General features: G+C 41.5%; 1 protein-coding gene across 4 annotated transcripts in view; it reads right to left on the bottom strand.

The window, feature by feature from the left end:
- The window catches only part of LOC103711640 (uncharacterized), a 33,797-nt gene extending 21,071 nt beyond the window's left edge, over positions 1-12,726 (bottom strand). For all 4 annotated transcript variants that reach the window (XM_088723816.2, XM_088723817.2, XM_008797877.6 and 1 more), the window contains exons 1-19: positions 12,436-12,726; positions 10,238-10,538; positions 9,883-10,111; positions 9,416-9,755; positions 9,207-9,320; positions 8,992-9,120; positions 8,722-8,904; positions 8,423-8,614; positions 7,829-7,966; positions 7,569-7,694; positions 7,204-7,448; positions 2,989-3,092; positions 2,067-2,161; positions 1,754-1,993; positions 1,035-1,211; positions 770-881; positions 543-640; positions 293-438; positions 80-188 (exon numbers count right to left, since the gene is read on the bottom strand). In XM_088723816.2, coding sequence (XP_088579942.2) covers positions 80-188; positions 293-438; positions 543-640; positions 770-881; positions 1,035-1,211; positions 1,754-1,993; positions 2,067-2,161; positions 2,989-3,092; positions 7,204-7,448; positions 7,569-7,694; positions 7,829-7,966; positions 8,423-8,614; positions 8,722-8,904; positions 8,992-9,120; positions 9,207-9,320; positions 9,416-9,755; positions 9,883-10,111; positions 10,238-10,538; positions 12,436-12,534 — 3,177 coding nt within the window. In that variant the 5' untranslated portion in view covers positions 12,535-12,726. The remainder of the gene's footprint in view (positions 1-79; positions 189-292; positions 439-542; positions 641-769; positions 882-1,034; positions 1,212-1,753; positions 1,994-2,066; positions 2,162-2,988; positions 3,093-7,203; positions 7,449-7,568; positions 7,695-7,828; positions 7,967-8,422; positions 8,615-8,721; positions 8,905-8,991; positions 9,121-9,206; positions 9,321-9,415; positions 9,756-9,882; positions 10,112-10,237; positions 10,539-12,435) is intronic.
- Between the last annotated feature and the right edge of the window lie 5,740 nt (positions 12,727-18,466).

The raw sequence follows: 18,466 nt of genomic DNA, 5'->3' as shown, positions 1-18,466 counted from the left end.
ATTTATTAAAAAAATCAATCCATTTCCACAACAAAAGCAAGAAGAAAACAAAGCAGATTGAGCTACTGAAGTGATGAACCTTGCAGTTCTCGTAAGTAGCTTTAACAAGTTCCTTATTAAGTGATTTTGAGTTAACTTTGTCTAGGAACTTCAAATACATGTCGTGAAAATTTGGTTCAATGCTTGCTCTGCAAGCAAAATTTCCATCAGCGCCCATATCCAAAGTAAAATAAAATTAACAATTGAAGTAAACAGATGATGTTCCAACTAATTATTTTGTTTTCACTTTCACCTCTTCATCACCATATACTGTGCAAACCAAGGATAGTACTGCTCTTTGAGAACCTCACTAAATTCTTTTGCTTTAGCATCCATATTTGAAGTTGAAATGTTATTTATCATGAATAATATTTTGTCCTGAACTTCTGGCACAGGAACCTGAATCAAAGACATGAAACGAGTAATAAGTTAAAATCTGCAGCAAAACAAGTGATAAGACATGAAACTAGCAACAAAATAGCAAGAACAAAAGCACAAAGAACCTCTATTGGAGTGTCTCTTCTTTCAGCTGCTGCAACAAGTGTTTCAATGTTCAAGGCAGCCCCAAATCCTATGCTGTAAGAAGGTTGCCGAAGCATGCCTAAAGCAAGTGAAACATATTAAAATTCATTGGGTGCATCCATGCTTTTTTTTGGTGCACGTCTGTGGTGGTGGCGGTGATTTGGGTGAGGTGATGGGAATGGTTGTTAATGTCCGTAAGTTAATTTACCTGCAGGTGCAATACTTCGAGCACGTACAAAACTAGAGGAGGATGAAACAGCAGTTGTCACACCAGTGGAATGATGAGAATTTGTGGCTTGCAAAAATTGAGAAACAGTTGCCTAGAGAAAAAATATAATAATAACAATAATACATGAATATAGAGAAACACTGAAGAGAAAAGGCAACTGAACATTGCTTATCACTTTAGACTTCCTGGAATTGGCAGATAGAAGTAAACTACTGCAACAAATCCCCAATAAAACTTCTGATACCTTTTGATTAGCGGCAGAATCAATATGTGCAGAAACAATTGCAGATTGTGAAGTATGTGATAAAAGGGGTTTTGAATTAGCAGACATTGTAGAGCTTTTTTGTAGCTGCAAAGAAGAAATTTGCCGCCCCAACTGTGTGGAGGCTGATCCCATCAATTGCCATGACGCCTCAGATGCCTGCAGAAACCAAACTACTTTAGTAATTAAGGAACACTTAGAAAGAAATTAAAATCCAGTAATTTCACATACTGAATGACATATGGATTTGATTGATCACAGTAAGCATTTTAAATAAAATAAATAACTATAGCAAGCATTAAATACTTGAACTTTATAAACTTTGCAGACATCATGGTATGAATTGAATGATCTTGATGGATAAAAGGGTCATTGTGACTTTCTGTTTCTATAAGTATTCCAACCTATGCATTCATATGTCTGCAGAAGCAAACTGAAAACTCAGAACTATAAAAAAAATAATTTAAAAAATCAGAAAATATAGCTTATATTAAATTTTACTGTGCAAATAAACTGCATTTTGTAGTTCTTTTCTATATGGCAAAAAAATAAAACAATAAAAATCAGATCAAAAAGTTATTATGACCTCTCCAAGTTATTAATGATAGTTCTTTTCCATATGGCAAAATAAAAAACAGTACAGATCAAATCAGAAAGTTATTATGACCTCTTCCAGTTATTAATGATACTCCAAGACATACCTCCACGCTTTCTACAGAAGCTGGTCCAGAACCTTGTTGCTCATCAGTAGAAAGAGAGTTACCACAAGTTGACTCTGACAGACTGGACGAAGTTCTTGCAAGTGCCCGTTCAATGGCAGAAACCAATTCAGCATGAGTCCCATGCAAATGGGATATCTGCAATATATGGTTGCAGTATTGTGGCCATTGTACCAAGCGATCCATGAACTGCTCCAAGGCCTTGGTTCCAAACATAAACATCTGCAAGAAAGCAGCCTTTCAGATACATATTTTTAAGGCTAAACTGGAGGAAGTAATCCAGATTTTTACGTACCATTGAATCAACAGATTTACGCAATGCATCAAGAACTCCACGCAAAGCAATACCAAGCGTAAGATGAGTCACAAGCTGGTGCTTTATAATAGAACCTGTGCCAGTATAAGACCCACACAAGGAGTCACAAGAACCAAAGAAAGAGCACTTTTTTAAGTTTATAATCACACAATTACAGTAGAAGAAATGTGGCAATAAATACAGGTATATATAAATCAAAGAAGGTCCATGAATTCATTGCTTCTCAAATCAAATCTGTCATAAACTACATATAAATACCATTTGTTTTCTTGCTTAGCTTGTTTAAGTTATTAAACAGAAGAATTTATTAGGTAGAATTAATCCAGGTGGTAGTATTTTTAGGTGGAGTCTACTTATGATATATACACACCTCTCCTCACTCTCACCAGTCACCAGGTAGTACATTTGTCCAATATAAGACAAAAAATCGTTAATTCTAGATAAATGAATGAAAAGTTATTCGGCATGGAAAAGAAACTTGCAACAGCTACAAAGTTTCTTTTCTAAGAAAATTGAATAGAAAAAGGGATCTGGATAGTTGATAATAGTAGTGAAGACCAAAATTACCCAAACTCCTGTCCCAACAACTGTTACAGTTTGTCGTTGAGTACTGATTGTAGGGATAAATGGCTTTAGATATACATATCCATGCACAAACTAATAAAAGACCATCTAGTTTATCAAAAAAATATATGACCATAAGCAAAAGGATTTAATTACTAAAAAATTTTTATTAAACCTTGTGAAATTTTGGACTCAAATTCACTTGAGATAGAACAATGTCGAAATTCACCACAAGCAAAATGAAAACAAAAGCTGAAAATATAAGCAAAATATTTTGAGAATGTTGCATGGCAAAAAGAAACATCCAAATACTAAGTACAGCATAATCATTGCTCACCAAAGAGCACAGCAGCTATTTTTAGTTGCCTATCTGGATACTCGGGAAAGAACTTGTACTCTTCAAATAAATTTGCAATCATGCAATCAAATATCATCTGCTCCCTGTATAGTCATTAAACAAATCATGCACACGGTCCATGTGAGTCAAATGCATTATGCATCATACAAAAAAGAACGCTAATTATAATATGCCTCTCAACTTTGGAAACGCTAAAACCATAGCAAGCACTGTCTGCAGCAGCAATTTAAGTGCCGGTGCTGATGGACATGCAGGCCAGCGACTGGTGCAGTACATAACCGTGCCGTGCCATGCCAAAACAATGAAAAAAAATTAAAAAATGGTACCGAGCCGTGTCAACACCTGCCAAACTGAAATGGGCCACTGAGTGGTACAGGTCAATCCCTGCAATACACAGGTAATCATGGCACACATGCATGCCCAATGCCGAATCTCTGTCAGCATGGCACAGCACAGTTGGCACTTGAATCCTGCTCTGTTGGATGTATTCAACCCTAACTTCATGGAATTGAGGCAAAAGGTGGAACATAGCTGCTACTTAAATTATATAGGACTCCTGAACATGCAAAAAAAGTACTCATGCAGCTCCAACACAATGCTTCTAAGAGCAAAGGAGGCAGCTGATACCCTAATATTTCATATTTATCGTACCACGGAATTATGATGCCTGCATCCATCAGGAGTTGGAGGCCGAATTATTAATCAGTTTGTTGCAAGAAACAAGTGCATACGATAAATGTTACATAGACGCATGTTGAAGTGTTGAAAGGTGTCTGGTATAGCACTATGAAAAAAAAGGGGAATATTTGAGTTAAAAAGAGATGTCAAACTTGAACAATTCAGGACAAATTTGCAAAATTGTTCAGGATTACAAGGATGTAAAGGATTCATTGATAAGGATGAAGATTATAGCCTACAGGAAGTCGCAATAGAATAGTAAGATAGAAATTCATCAGTCCACAGAAAAATACTGGGAGAAGACATGTTGCTTATGCAATATAGCATGGTTATGGGGTCATCGCACATAAAAAGAATACAACAGCATTGTGTTCAAGTATGTCCAACAAAGTGAGTCAGTAATGGTACACAAACACGATCACAGTTATGTGGACATGCCGCAGACAGCAAGGCAATATCTACAGGCTAATTTTCAGCACAGAAGCATATTATACTAGCCCTCTCAAATTATGATACCTCGACACGATAACATTCACTAAAACTATTTACAAGCTTGCACGAGACAAATGCTGTAATTACATGCACCCTCTCATTTAGGGTAGCCATATTGTTAAATTTCTATTCTCCAAAGGAATGTTAACTTTTATTATGGACCCAACAGGGACAAAATCAAGAACTGCTTTAACAATATGCTAGGTATTGGGAAGACCTGGTTTGTTCTACACTTAAACTCTCTCCATGTCATTGTTCTCTTAAGTTTAGTGACTTAGGATTCAATCATGTATAAGAGTATGTTCATTAAGACAATTTGTATCGTGAAGTATTCAATTACTCGATGAGAATTGTAATGAAACAACATACTCAGATATTGCAAACTATCTATGTCCCCTATTTATTGTCAACCCAGCCAAGGAAAGCATTCAAAAAAGTTTTCATTGGCTGCATAGCAATAATATGCAAGTTGTCAATGTAGTGTGACAGTTTTTTGTCTTGTCTGCTTTTAAACAAATACAAGTGTTACTTATGCCCAATTGCATCAATTATTGCATGTATACAGAGTTCCAAGATGTGTTATTAATGGAAAGATACAAATGTCGCCACTTCAGGTCTCAGAAGACCATTTGCCTCTTTTCGTAAGAAAATATGATTCTTGATGCTCTAGTTAGCCCTTTGCTAATTGCCAATTGGAGTTCACAAGGCTCTTGAATGTGGATGTATTTATTTAGGAAAAGTTGCAACATTATGGAGAACAGTGATAAAGTGTGTGACTAAGAGCATCAATATAAAAAGTCGGCACCATATTCTAGTGCACATGCATGTCAATATTTAGTCCAAAATCACTCTTTGAGTATGAAGCAAGAACCTCCTTCTCAGTGAGTCAACCCAATCCAATTATTCGAGTTAACCTTTCCAAGAATTGTGTATCCTATCAACCATTTGGCAGTAAAGTACAAGAGATCAATAGGGCATCTGGTACATAATATTGTAAGGCACCACATGTTAATGGGAACATGGATATAAGTTTCGGCCAGCACAAAACATACAGAGAATTTAGCTAAAGCAAATCAGTCTCCTCATCAAAACAATCACCAATTAACGAGCAGTTTTAGCACAAACAAACAGACACCACTAGTATGGTGAAACTTGATATAGATATGGATCATATGTACCTTTCTCACGTCATTTTTCTTGTTCTCTTTGCATCAAGTTTAACCAATCCAAAATTTAGGAAGCATGTTCTCCAAATTAAACTCAGAGCATGTTTTGGATTCCAATATATTCAGGATAACTATTCTTAATTATATCTCTATATGAGTGGCTAAATTAATGCAAACTAAGCAAGATCTTGTGCACCTATTTGACTCTCACACAAAACCTTTTAAGAGTCTTTGAAAGCATGGTTTTAGGTGCCTGTTGGTGTGCACCATGCCGACCAGTACTGGCATCCAGAACAGGCAGGGCTTTCTAAATCCTTGTTTTAATTTTTTTTTTCCAGTACAGAATATATGCTGACACATCTCATGCCACTGCCACTTAAATCCGTGGCACCAAATTGGTGAATGAGAGTAGATGAACAGTTTGATTAATTCAGTATAACTAAGGGAGTGACACTTATTGTCTATTTTCACAATTACATCAGACATGGTATTCAAAACTCTAGATGCAGATCATCATCAGAACATCGATGGAAAGTCCCGAGGACTTAAGATCGGCATCTTCCATGATACATGAGCGAGACCTTGTGAGACACCAATAGTGGGACATATTATAAGAAGGAAATGGTTTTCTAAATTTGAAGTAGCATCGCATTCATTTCAAAAGATTTACATTTTGACGTTGAGCAGCAACAAAAAAAACTGCAATACTCTAAGGTTTGTCTAGGCTTGACAGGTGTCTAGATAAAGGAAGAATGTTATGGTGTTTCGTAAACAAGAGCAGAATTCATCCATTAGGCACAAATATAAGTGGTGGGGACACAGACCACCGTTTCCGGCATGTTTATAGGCGTCGCCGGCGTGCATAGCACTTTGGCCCTAGTGTTACATGTTTATAGGCGCCGCCGGCGTGCATAGCACTTTGGCCCTAGTGTTATTTTTTTGTGTATTTTCGTTTATTTATTATGTATTTTCGTCCTTATGTCAGTTGCTGGCTTGTTATGACTGTGTTTAGCTGTTGTGCTGAACCATGATGTTGTTGGATCATGGGTAGTTACATGATCACTTGTGGGGATCATGGGTAGTTGCATAGAGGGCTATATATGGAACCCCCATGTCTCCTGTTTTAGCAGAGTATTTTGGGAATGAAAACATTGTCTTGACATCTGGTGGATTCCAGATCTTCCCTCCCCTCCCCTTTCTATTCATATCTTCTTCCCTAAATCTCCTGTCCCGCATCAATAAGCTAATAGCCAAACTGAGCAAATTAATCAGCAAAAGGGCTCCTTTCCACAAGGCCACAAAATCGTATGATTAACAGTGGCAAAAAAGTTTTCTCCATCCAAAATTTGTAAGAAAATTTGCCACTAATTAGATCAATACCTATCTTGATCACACAACAATCAGGATTCAACATTAGCCTGACAGATTAGATGACCAGGTTCCTAACAACCATTCCATCAGTGATGATCTTGGAATTGCTTTGGATATGCATCCAATTATATGGGAAGTAGATGTAGCCTGTGGAAAGAGTTTCGATGTGTTATACACTCTAGAGCTTGTTAGATCATCAATACAAAGAGCAACTATTTGGCAATGAAATTATGAGTTTGTGGCCTTTGAATGGATGGGACTACAATGTGGTTTATTAATGTAGCAAAGATTGAAATTCATTATCTATTTATGCCTGTATTTACTCAAAGATAAAGACAAGGCATAACAAGGAGATTAAATAACAGAGTTAGAGAGGTGAGGGATATCTGAAAGAGCAGAAAATGATCAAAGGCACAAGGATCAGAAATTAAAAATAAAAATAAAATCCAGATGACCAAATATTTTCACATTAAGTCAGTTAGCCCACCTCTTATCAGATGATTCTTTAAAGCGTGCGAGCATTTGAACCATTGCATCAATGGATAACTGTCCTGAGAACATTTGATGGAAGTAGGTGTTTGCCTCTGCCTCTATAGCATCTGAGCTTCCATCAGAAGTTGTTGCATCTGTTGTTACAGCATTTTGAATCTTTAGATTAGATGAAACATGCAGCCTCTTTATTTCTTCAACGAGTTGGTGAGAAATAAGCTGCCCAGAATGAGCTTGAAGAACCTGCATATTAAGATCAAGAGACAAACATAGTAATTGTCTGTAAATCTCCTGCAGGGAAAAATAATTAAATACGCAACTGCAACAATTAGTATGATTGATGGTTTATGAATTTTGCAAAACCTTGAAGAATGTAGAGCACGTTTCTTGGTAAACATTCAGAATAGCAGCTCGGTGTTGTTGAACAGAACTATCTGGAACATCATTTGCCTCATTACTGAGCACTTCTTTTAAGAATTTAAAGCAATCCTGAGAAGATGAAATACATCCTGTCATTGGTGCGTTCAAACATTCATACTTACAAAAGAATTTTGAATTACCTCAACAAAAAGGAGTGGGTGACAGATATGGACATGATTAGAGAGAAAGGACATTTGTATTACCTCACAAAAAGCATCTTTATATACACTCAAATGTTCATTTAACCATTTCTCAAGATTTATCTGGTCCTTCTGAGAAGCAATTGCAGCCAATTTAATGCTGAACGGAAATGGAGTTGCATCTAATACTGGTAATAAAATCTGTAATCAAAAAAGCATTATTAGGAAAAAAAGATTGCAAACCCCATGATCATGAGTAAACCAGAAGAGCATACCATGCATGCACTGAGCACATATGCAGATGCATAAATACATATCTTTACATATCTATTTACATATGTACGTTCACTTAGCAGTTACATGTATTATAAGGAAGATTCATTCAAAAAATAAGGATTCAGATAATAATTAATGGAAATATCATGTAAAAGAAAATGCACTTAGAACCTCGTCAATATGACAGCTCAGACGATATGTGTAGGTTCAAGTTATGGGGCAGCCATTTTGTGCAAAAAACAGACCAAAGGTTAGGACGTTCCTAGTTCACCCTCCCCGGACACCGGATCATTGGGACCATAACTGTGTAATATCCTTTTAGACAACAAGCGTAGGACATTCACAAACAGAGAGCTGCCATCAAAACTTCACCAGAATTACCTTCAGCTCCAGACAAATGTCCAGAATTCTTAAAAGATTACTGGGATCAGTATGTGCATCTACAAATCCTCGAAGGACAAGGTTCGGATTAACACACCAAAGATGATGGATGATGCCATTCTTTGTAGAATCTTTTAATATCACAGGCAATACAGTGGAAGATACTTCATACTGGAGGAGATTATATGCCGTCTGTGAAGAAAGAAATGAATGATATTTATTGGAAGTTTGCTATAAAGAAATTACAATTACTCGAAAGTGATAAAGAATGGATCGTTACTCAAAAGTAGAAAACCTACATTTACGTGACCAACTCCAACTAGTAAGAACTCAGGACATTGAGCAAGAGGTTGTTCAAGCATCAGTCGAACTGAACTGACATGGCCTCTTTCAGCAAGTTGACATAAAACCTCCAAAAGATCTAGACAGAGCCATGCCCGGTTTCCTTGTTTGCTCATCAGATATGATGAATCAGCAAATGTCTGAAAAAAACAACTGGATGTTAATTGCCTCAAGGATTATATATATTGACATTAATTTTAAAAAGGCAAGGAGAGAACCAAAAATACCAGTTGTCTTGAACAATGTGCAAATGTAAATAAATCAGGTGGTGCAGACACAGCGTATTTTAAAAAAGATAATTGGCCTTCAGCATTCTTCCAAACAGACCCACATACAGCATGGAGAGGAAACGGATCCTGCATGATTCATTTCCATTTGTTGAACATATTGACAAGGCAATCAGCTTTTAGATCCAGAATGAAATGCTTAAATTTATAAGTACCTGGCACGCTTTAGAATATATAGACATTAGAAGATAAAATGATTTTTCATCAGGAATATTAAAGCCCTCATGATCTAGGTTTTCCATGACATGTGTCCAATTTGTCTCTGGAGCCTGCATTTGAAATGCCATGAAAGGGGAAAATATATATATGCTATCACACAATAGCTAGCAAATCAGAGAGTAAAAGAAAAGAAAATTTATCTCACAAGTTGCTTAATTGAATCTACAAGGACATCAACATTCCATGAATTCAATAATGAGGAATCACTTTCTGAGCTGCTACCAACAGCCGCACAAAATGTTGCATATGTGCTATGAGCATCTTCGAGACCAGAATGAGTACGCGCAATTGTACCAAGAAGCTTAGAAAGTGTCACTTCATTGAGGGGATGAAAAAGAGAGAGCATCTCTTTACAATGTGAAGTGTTAATTGTACACCCATAGCCCAATTCTGTCATAACATCAGCCATGTTCATTTCCTTCTCTATCTCCGCTAAAACAGACTCAAAATCATTACAATAGCATCCAGAGAATAGATCTGAATGCCTGCAAGGAAAAATGGGGCAAATAGCCCATGAATTATTAAAATCAATTCATGGAAAAGAATCAGCATATAATACAGCTATAATCAACTCTTTGCAAAATATATTTATACATAAATAAAAATATATACCTCCAAGAGTTAACCACAGATATATCATTTGTAAGAATTGTGGTCGGTAGAAAGGAAGTGCTATCTTTGAGCTGTAATAAAGACACAATTTTGGTAAAAGAATCAATATGCTTGGAAAGGCCCTCAGACTGATAAAGAAACATAACAATATCCTGAATTCGCTCATCGGAGAGAATGGAAGATGGATTTGCACATAGTTCCTCAATCTGAGAAACACAGAAATTTTGCCCTAGCAGTATAAATGAAACTGTTAGTTCAAAACATGAGAATAAAATGGACTGTTCGGACAGAAAAAGCAACCCACATAGCTTGTCTTATATCTTCAAAACGGTATGAGATTCAGCAACCAAGATACCTCTCATTTTCAAATCTGGAATTTCTGAATCAGACAGAGCAAGTCCGATGCCAACTTTCTCCGCTTCTGAAAGATTTAATGTACTTGAAAGATCTTTTAGAAAGCCTTCACCCATCAGTGTACCTTTTAATGATTCACTAAAAACTGTGCTGAAATATGGTCTATCCAGCAAAAATTTAAAAATGGCAGATACAAGATTCCGTTCCAGCTGCAGGTTCTGAACCTCTTCACTACTTAACTTCACTTGATCTAAGCATGTTTGGACCAACAAAATGGTGCCTTCACTTCCATATTCTGCAAACTGGGGAGAGAGGGGGACAGAGAGAGAGAGAGAGAGAGTATAGCATTAGCAAATGTTCTCATAGAGCCAAGTAAGCTTAGATTAAAAAAGTTGAATGAGTAAATTAGTCCTCAGTACAATAAACAGCAAAGAAGGCATCAGTCTAGTAACATGCATTGCGCTCACAGAAAGTAAGTTCCTCATAGTGTTAAACAATTACACACAGGACTGGAGAGAGGTGGGCGGGTATCACTGACCACATTAAGGCTTCTCAACTTAATGCAGGAAACATACTGATCGATCAAGAACTTATATGTGTATATATGTGTGTGCGCGCGCGCGTGTTCTTCAAAAGGTAAAGGCAAGTTTCATTATTACAGACCATGATGCAATCATTCAGCTCTAATTATGCAACTTCCCCATATCATGCAAAATATTTTTAGAAGTTACTCGGAGGGATAACCTGCTAAAATGATTAAGTTGCACTAGAAAACATTTTAGTAATGACCTTAGCAACATTTGTGTCTTGCAAGAGACAAGTGATGGTAACTAGTCAACTCAATTTTCAATTAACATATTTGCCTTAGCATAACTTGATCTCAGTTGCTAAAAAGGACTACAGTAGGAAGTCAAAGTTCAGTCAACTTGCAAATTTATTGCACATATAGGCATACATAATTGAGAACAGAGTTGCAAAAACAAAAGGGCTTTAGTTGTCCGGTGACATGAAACTAGAACCTCGGTCTTTCAATTTGAAACATTATGTGAAGTATAGAATGTAATTTTATGTATTCAATGTTAAGAAGAAGAATAAGTATCAATTCTACAACTACCAGACAGGTCAATTATAAATAAAAAATTAAAAACATAAAGATGTCATAACCAAAATCACCAATGATATCTTCTACTATAACATATAAGTATATAAATATAAAATCAGTCCCCTCCCATATGTGATTGGTAAAAGTAAAACCATCCTTCTTGACATGTAACTTGTTTCCCTTGCATGAAAATGGGGGAGAAAATCCAAACTTGAAGCAGTCGTCTTCTAATGATAATTTCTCCAAACGAAGTCATATTTTAATTATGTACTATGTATATTTCACAGCTTAGAAGTATCCTAAATCAGTCATCCACTGAACTTTTACATGTTAACCATTGAAATCACCATGCAAAGTCTGTAAACAATTGGTAGGCCGATTGAAAAAAACATATTAAGGTTATCAAAAAAAATATCATGGAAGTCGGCGGGTTCAGAGAGGCGATAATAAACAAGATGAATGGACATCGTAGTCTCCTTGCAGTATCATACTGAAGCGGTCGCTTCAGCACAAATCTTCAGCAAATGGAGAAAACAAAAAAAAAAAAGGAGAAAAGGACAATCTTGCCACGAAGACCTCAGAGCAGTCAGAAGGTCCAGAACTAGGGTTATAGTTACATTCCTTGCTTTAAAGATTCTAGCCTTCGTGGACACCAGGCCCCCAAGAAGCACCTAAGACAGATCCACACCTCCAAGAACAAATGGTTTCTTCCGTTCCACCTATGCGTACAAAACTCCAAAAAAAACAATTTAGGAGAGCAGAGTTACGGCTAAATAGCAGCAAGATTCACAAGTCAGAGTTCGTACGCCGCATACGACACTTCGCGCAACAATGGGGGAAAAATATCACAAATCTATAATTTTCTCTACCAAGAAAGAAAGCCCATGAGTTCCTAATCGATTCTCTGTTATCTTTACGAAATATGGATCCACAAACCCGCATCTAAATTCCACGCATATGGAAGATGACATCAAACGGAGCCGCGGAAGATGAAAACTCCCTAGGGTTCTTAATCGCGCTATAAAAGCGAACAAAACTCACAAAAAAATTGGATATGTTTCGCAGATTAAATAGATAAAAGATGGAGAATAACAAACCTGACACAGCTCGCAAAAGATCGAATCGAAGTTGGAATCGTTCAAGCTCTGCAGAAGGAGACGAATCTGGTTGGAGACGGCGACGGAGAAGGGAAGCATAGCGGCGGCGGCGAAAAGAAACGCCCTTCTAGGGTTTCTTTCTTTGGATAGAGGGGGGCAGAGAGGGGAGGAGAACCGTCGCGGGTTCAGGGCGACCGTCGGGAGCGCGGGTTTGAGAATAACGGAAGAGGGTCCGGAGTGGGAGAGAGTTCTAGAGTGGAAAGGGCGGAGAGGACCTCCTTTTTATACTGTGGACGTGCCGTATTATGTCGAAGGATATAAATAACTTCTGGTAAGCCTAGGTTATTTGCTACGAAGATTCCCTGCATCGAACCAACGGTTCTGATTATATGTTGCCACGCCGTAAATGAGGATATTTTTTTGCGTAATTACTAAGCAGACGAGATGACCGCGGAGTGCCTGATCCCGGACTTCTACGCTGGTTCGAGGCGACTTGCGAGCTCAAGTGCATTTAGAGAGAGCCCCTTGGGTTCGGCCCAATTCAAAAGCCCAGAACCTGTTCCTTAGGGTGACTCCCTGTTCTGGTGACGTGCATCCCAATTCAATTTTAATTTATTGTTTTTTCAACAGATGACCTGTATATATTTAAATGAATACATCCAAAAAAATAAAAAACAACATGTCTCAAAATACTATAGGCAACTTCCTCTTTTGTATCCATAAAATCTTTCAGAATAGTCCGTCACAAACGAGGCCACCCAATCTACAGCTTCATTAAATTTTTTAGATCCATGCTTGGCCTGAAAAATGACATAACGGATTTTTTTCTCTTTTTTATTTTTTCTTTCCAAATGCATATGTATATATATTTATAAGCCACCTTACTTTATAATGGATACAACGGATCCATCTTTACATGTATAGCCTGCAACCATTTGGGAACAGCATATTAGTAGGTAGTAATTAAAAACAACAACCTTTTTACTGCAACCACTATTTATTACTGCTTGATGGTGTGGAAATCGAATTTGAAGAAACAAAATTTCTTTAGTGCACAACATTTATTCGGCTCTAACATGATGTATGGAATGGTCATAACTCCATGCATGGAATGCCTTCTACATATCGCACCAATTTATTATAATCTATAATATATATATATATATATATATATATATATATATATATATATGTGCGGTGCACATCCCTAACTAGTGTATATACTGCAGGTGTGATAGAATTATGTTATTAACAAGGTTGTGATAAAAAAAGATAATTTTGTTATTTAAAATATGAACAAGTGAGTTTAATGAAAGGCATGTGCTCTCGATAAGAAATATCTTGAAATCATCTCTATTCTTGATCCTTTTGCTCCCCTCTGCATTTTATATTTTTGTTTTTACGCTACTATACATGCCTCGGCATTCTCCTTGACCACTAAATACAAATTTGAGATGGCAAAAGGAGCAAGCCGTGATATTTGCCGACACTCTCAAGACTTTGTGCTGATTTCCGTTTCTAAAATATCGCATTTGATGCTCATTTTCAGATCCATTTTTCTACCATCATTTACTCTTAGGGCTCGTTTGGTTCGCGGGAAGCATTTTCCTTCCTAGGAATATGATTCCTGGGAAACAAATTCCTAGGAAGAGGATGCCTAGGAAAGTACTTTTGGCATATTTGGTTGACCATGGAAAAGTGACAAATTTCCAAGGTGCTTATGTTTGGTTGGCCATCCACTTTCCTAGGAAAGTTATATATAATTCCTATTATGCCCTTAATAAAAATTAGGTTTTTAATGCCTCTTTAATGCTTCTTTAATGTGGAAGGGACTTTTTGGGAAAAAGTAAAAATGGAGTGATTCCCGCCTCATGGGAAAGTAACTTTTCCATGTTTCTCATGGAAAAGACTTTCCCATGAAATGTGGGAATCACATTCCCATGGGAATACAACTTTTCCTTCTCTCTCCTTTGAAAACTCCAACCAAACAAGAGGCATCTCATTACTTTTCCGTTGACCACACTTTCCCCCCTTCTTTTCCCGCGAACCAAACGAGCCCTTATTGATTTTCTTCATCATCGCAACTTAGTATTTGATTCGCACACATCCACATTGTGTTTAGCGCACGCAATACACGTGACAGATAGCAAGACTTTTTTTAGAAGAACGGAAGGTAGCGAAGATAGCTAGAATCAAATTGGGAACTGGGCTTCCTAAGCGAAACAAAGTTCTCGTGCCTTTTACTTATTTTTCTAAAAAGAAGCGGAATTGGGATTTATAAAAGATGCTTCACATACATTCAAAAACCTTTACCAGTCAGGCTTATGAAGGAAATGTAAATATGAGATTTTAACCACATATGGAAGTACTTGGGCGTGGGAAGGCATCATTGCTTGGCAGTCGGGCTTCGCAGACCCCACTTCTAATTGAAGCAATTTCATTATAGCTTAGTATGAAAATAGGTGGTGTTGGGGGAATAAGATCTTTCCCCCCAACTGACACGAATGCCCCCAAGAAGCCGCACAATCGCCGACCCTGAACAGCCAAAGTCGGCGTTCGACCTCGGAACGCCCGACCTCAAGACATCCGACCTCGAGACCTCCGACCTAGAAAAATCCTGATGCTCAAGGTCTACCCTTGTCAGCCACCTACTACGGCCGTACTCCTCCGAGGTCCAACTGAAGACCATATCCTGCCGCTGCTTCAGCATTTATTGCGCATGGCTACTGTAAACCTCCAGTTCACTCAACAATCAATGCGGATCTCCGGCTTACTCCACAATTAATGCGGATCTCCGGCCTACTCTGCAATTAATGCGGATCTCCGGCTTACTCCACATTTAATGCGTATGGCTCCTGTCATCTACGGACTCTCAGCTCTCCACGGCAAGTTAGCCCAGCAGAGCCTGGTCAACCATGATAAGTCTCTGATCTCGGCCATACCTCCGACACCAATGCAATGATTCGCCTGGTAGCGTACTGGTTCGGGTCGTACGACGCCCTCACCGCCGACATCAGCACAATGATTCGCCTGACCGTGCGCCGACCTGAGCCACATGCCGAGCCGTACTATGGCCTCACCCTGTTACATCACAGGTAAACCGACCCCCACCTATAAAAGGGAGCCTTGGCATCTCAGGAGGGGGTTGGAAAATTCCGTGCCCTACAAACACTGTTTATCTCCTCTCTACACACTTTGCCCCCTCCCTGACTTGAGCGTCGGAGGGCCGGCGCCGGAAAACCCGGCCACCGGCTTGCCTGCAGGCACCCCAGACGGTAGACGCCGCCCGCTGACGGATCGCCGCCCCGCCGTGAGGACCCCCTGCTCCCTCTCTCCGGCCACCCCAAACGGAGGACGCCGCCCGCCGACTGGTCGCCGCCCCGCCGTGGTGACCCGCAGCTCCCTCTCCCTCGACCGAAGATTGCCCCCGGGTCCAATTTCCAGCAACAGTTGGCGCTAGAGGAAGGGCCCAAGTAGCAGTCATGAAGTTGAGAAGTAAGGGAGCCTCCAACGTCTCCCGGCGTCCCCCGCAAAGTCCTGGACGCTCCGTCCAGAATTCTCCAACTCCGGCTGACCCAGTTCCTCAGGTCCAGCCGGAACAGTTCAATGCCTTAGTACAACAAGTCCAGGCCCTGCCCGCCGCCGTTCAGGGCCTGCGACGCGAGGAAGCTTTACCAACGCTTCCCCCGCGGGCCCAGGTCCCGCCGGAATTTCCTCCCAACGGCCCGGTTCTCCCCGGCCAGAATTTACATGGCTCCTCCAGAGCCAACAATGAAGAGCGGACTTCCCCCCAGAGAGAGCTACCGGGGGAAGATTTCAACAGAAGACTCCAGCCTTCTGAGGCTGAGTCAGCCCCGGACCGCCGTGAGCCGGCGCAAACCGCGGCGACAATCCCGCGGGTGGGGGAGCTCGACAGAAAGGTTGAGCACTTGGAGCGCCAAATTGCAGCGCTCCACAGTAAGAAGGCGAGGTAGGAGGGAGACTTTGAGTTCACTACCAAGTCCCCCTTCTCCTGCCAGATCGAGGATGAGCCGGTTCCCGCAAGGTTCAAAATGCCTCAGGTGGAGCCCTACAGCGGAATTACCGACCCCCTCGACCACTTGGAGAGCTATCGGGCCCTCATGGCCCTACAAGGATCCTCGGAGGCCATACTTTGCAAAGCCTTCCCAGCAACCCTCCGAGGGACCGCTCGGCTTTGGTTTTCTGGACTGAAGCCGAACACGGTATCCTCTTTTGAGCAGCTCGGCAGGCAGTTCGCCACCAATTTTGCTGCCAGCCGGCGCCAGCGACGGACGTCAGACTCCCTCCTGGACATCAAACAGAAAGAGGGGGAGTCCCTCAAAGAGTACCTGGACCGCTTCACCACCGCCACATGGGAGGTCCGCGAGCTCGACCAGTCGATAGCCATGTCGGCTCTGAAGACTGGGGTTCGCTCCTACCGATTCCTCTTCTCCATCGAGAAGAGCTTCTCGGCCGACTTCACTGAGATGTTGGCCCGGGCCCGGAAGTATGCCAAGGCCGAGGAGGCAGTCGCCTCTAGGCGGGGAGCAATTGAGCCCGCCTCGAAGAAGCAGAAGAAGCGCCGCGAGGAGCGCGGCCGACAGAGGAGCCGATCCCCCCGCCATGAGAAGAATCTCCCCCGACTGAGGAGCCCGCCCCGTCAGCAGGGGCGACCTCAGCAGAGGACACCTCCCCGACCGAGGTCCCCGCTACGGCCTCGGACGCACCCAGGGAGGTACGATAACTACACACCCATCAATGCTCCCCGGGCCGAGATCCTGATGGAAATCGAGGGTCGGGACTTCTTCCGACCCCCGCCTCCTATGCGAGACACGGGAATTCCCCGTAATCCCAGAAAGTACTATCGCTTCCACCGAGACCGTGGGCACGACACGGAGGACTGCTTCCAGCTCCGGGACGAGATAGAAGCGCTTATCCGTCGGGGAGTACTCAACCGGTTCGTGAGGAACCGACGTGAGGAAAGGAGGCCGGCGGAGAACACCATACCGTCCGAAAATCCGGACGACAACAGGCCCGTTGCCGGCACCATCAACATGATTGGGAGGGCCTCGGCAGGAACGGCCGCCCAGGGAGCACCCCCGAAGCGCCCACGCACTGATGAAGTCATCTCGTTCTCGGACGAGGACTTAGAAGGAGTTGAGACCCCTCACGATGACGCTGTGGTCATCTCAACGATTGTAAATAGGTTTGATGTAAAGCGTGTCCTAGTTGACAATGGAAGCTCAGCCAACATTTTGTATTATCATGCCTACCAAAAAATGGGGTTGCCAGAAGGACATCTCCGGAGAATCAATGCCCCGCTGGTCGGGTTCACCGGAGATTCGGTCCCGATTGAAGGTGAGGCCAGCTTCCTTGTTACGGTTGGCCTCGCCCCCCGGGAGAGCACTGTGAGGACGGACTTCCTGGTGGTCCGTCTGCCCTCGGTCTACAACGCCATCCTTGGGCGGCCAGGGCTAAATACCCTTCGGGCCGTACCATCTGCTCATGCGGTTCCCCACCGGCCAAGGAGTAGGCGAGGTCCGCGGAGACCAGCTGGTCGCTAAGCAATGCTACATGGCGGCCCACGGAGTTTAAAGCAACCGACCGAGGCGACAATTCAGCCAACAGGCCCCTCATTGCCCATAGAAACCCTCGATGCGAGGGACACCCTCTGGAAGAAGCAAGTAGAGCCCGGTGAGCTTCTTATTCAAGTTCCACTACAACAAAATTTTTCCAAGCTAACTGTGCAGGTCGGCTCCGGTCTCGGCGCCCGCGAGAGGGATCGCCTCGTCAGCTTCCTGCGGGACAATACTGACGTCTTCGCCTGGTCGCCTGCGGACGTGCCGGGAATTGACCCTGAGGTCATGGTCCACCGACTCCAGGTGAGGCCAACCAGCAGGCCTGTAAAGCAGAAGAAAAGGGGCTCCGCCCCGGAACGGCAACGAGCTGCGGCCGAGGAGGTGGACAAACTCCTCAGAGCCGGCTTCATCCGGGAGGTCTCCTACCCGGACTGGCTCGCCAACGTAGTCCT

This window comes from Phoenix dactylifera, chromosome 6 (assembly GCF_051530095.1).
Source record: "Phoenix dactylifera cultivar Ajwa chromosome 6, Ajwa_hap1_PhDact_Kaust_v1.1, whole genome shotgun sequence".
Lineage (NCBI taxonomy): Eukaryota > Viridiplantae > Streptophyta > Magnoliopsida > Arecales > Arecaceae > Phoenix > Phoenix dactylifera.
Note: the sequence above shows the minus strand (reverse complement) of the source record. Positions and strands in the feature narration are given on the sequence as shown.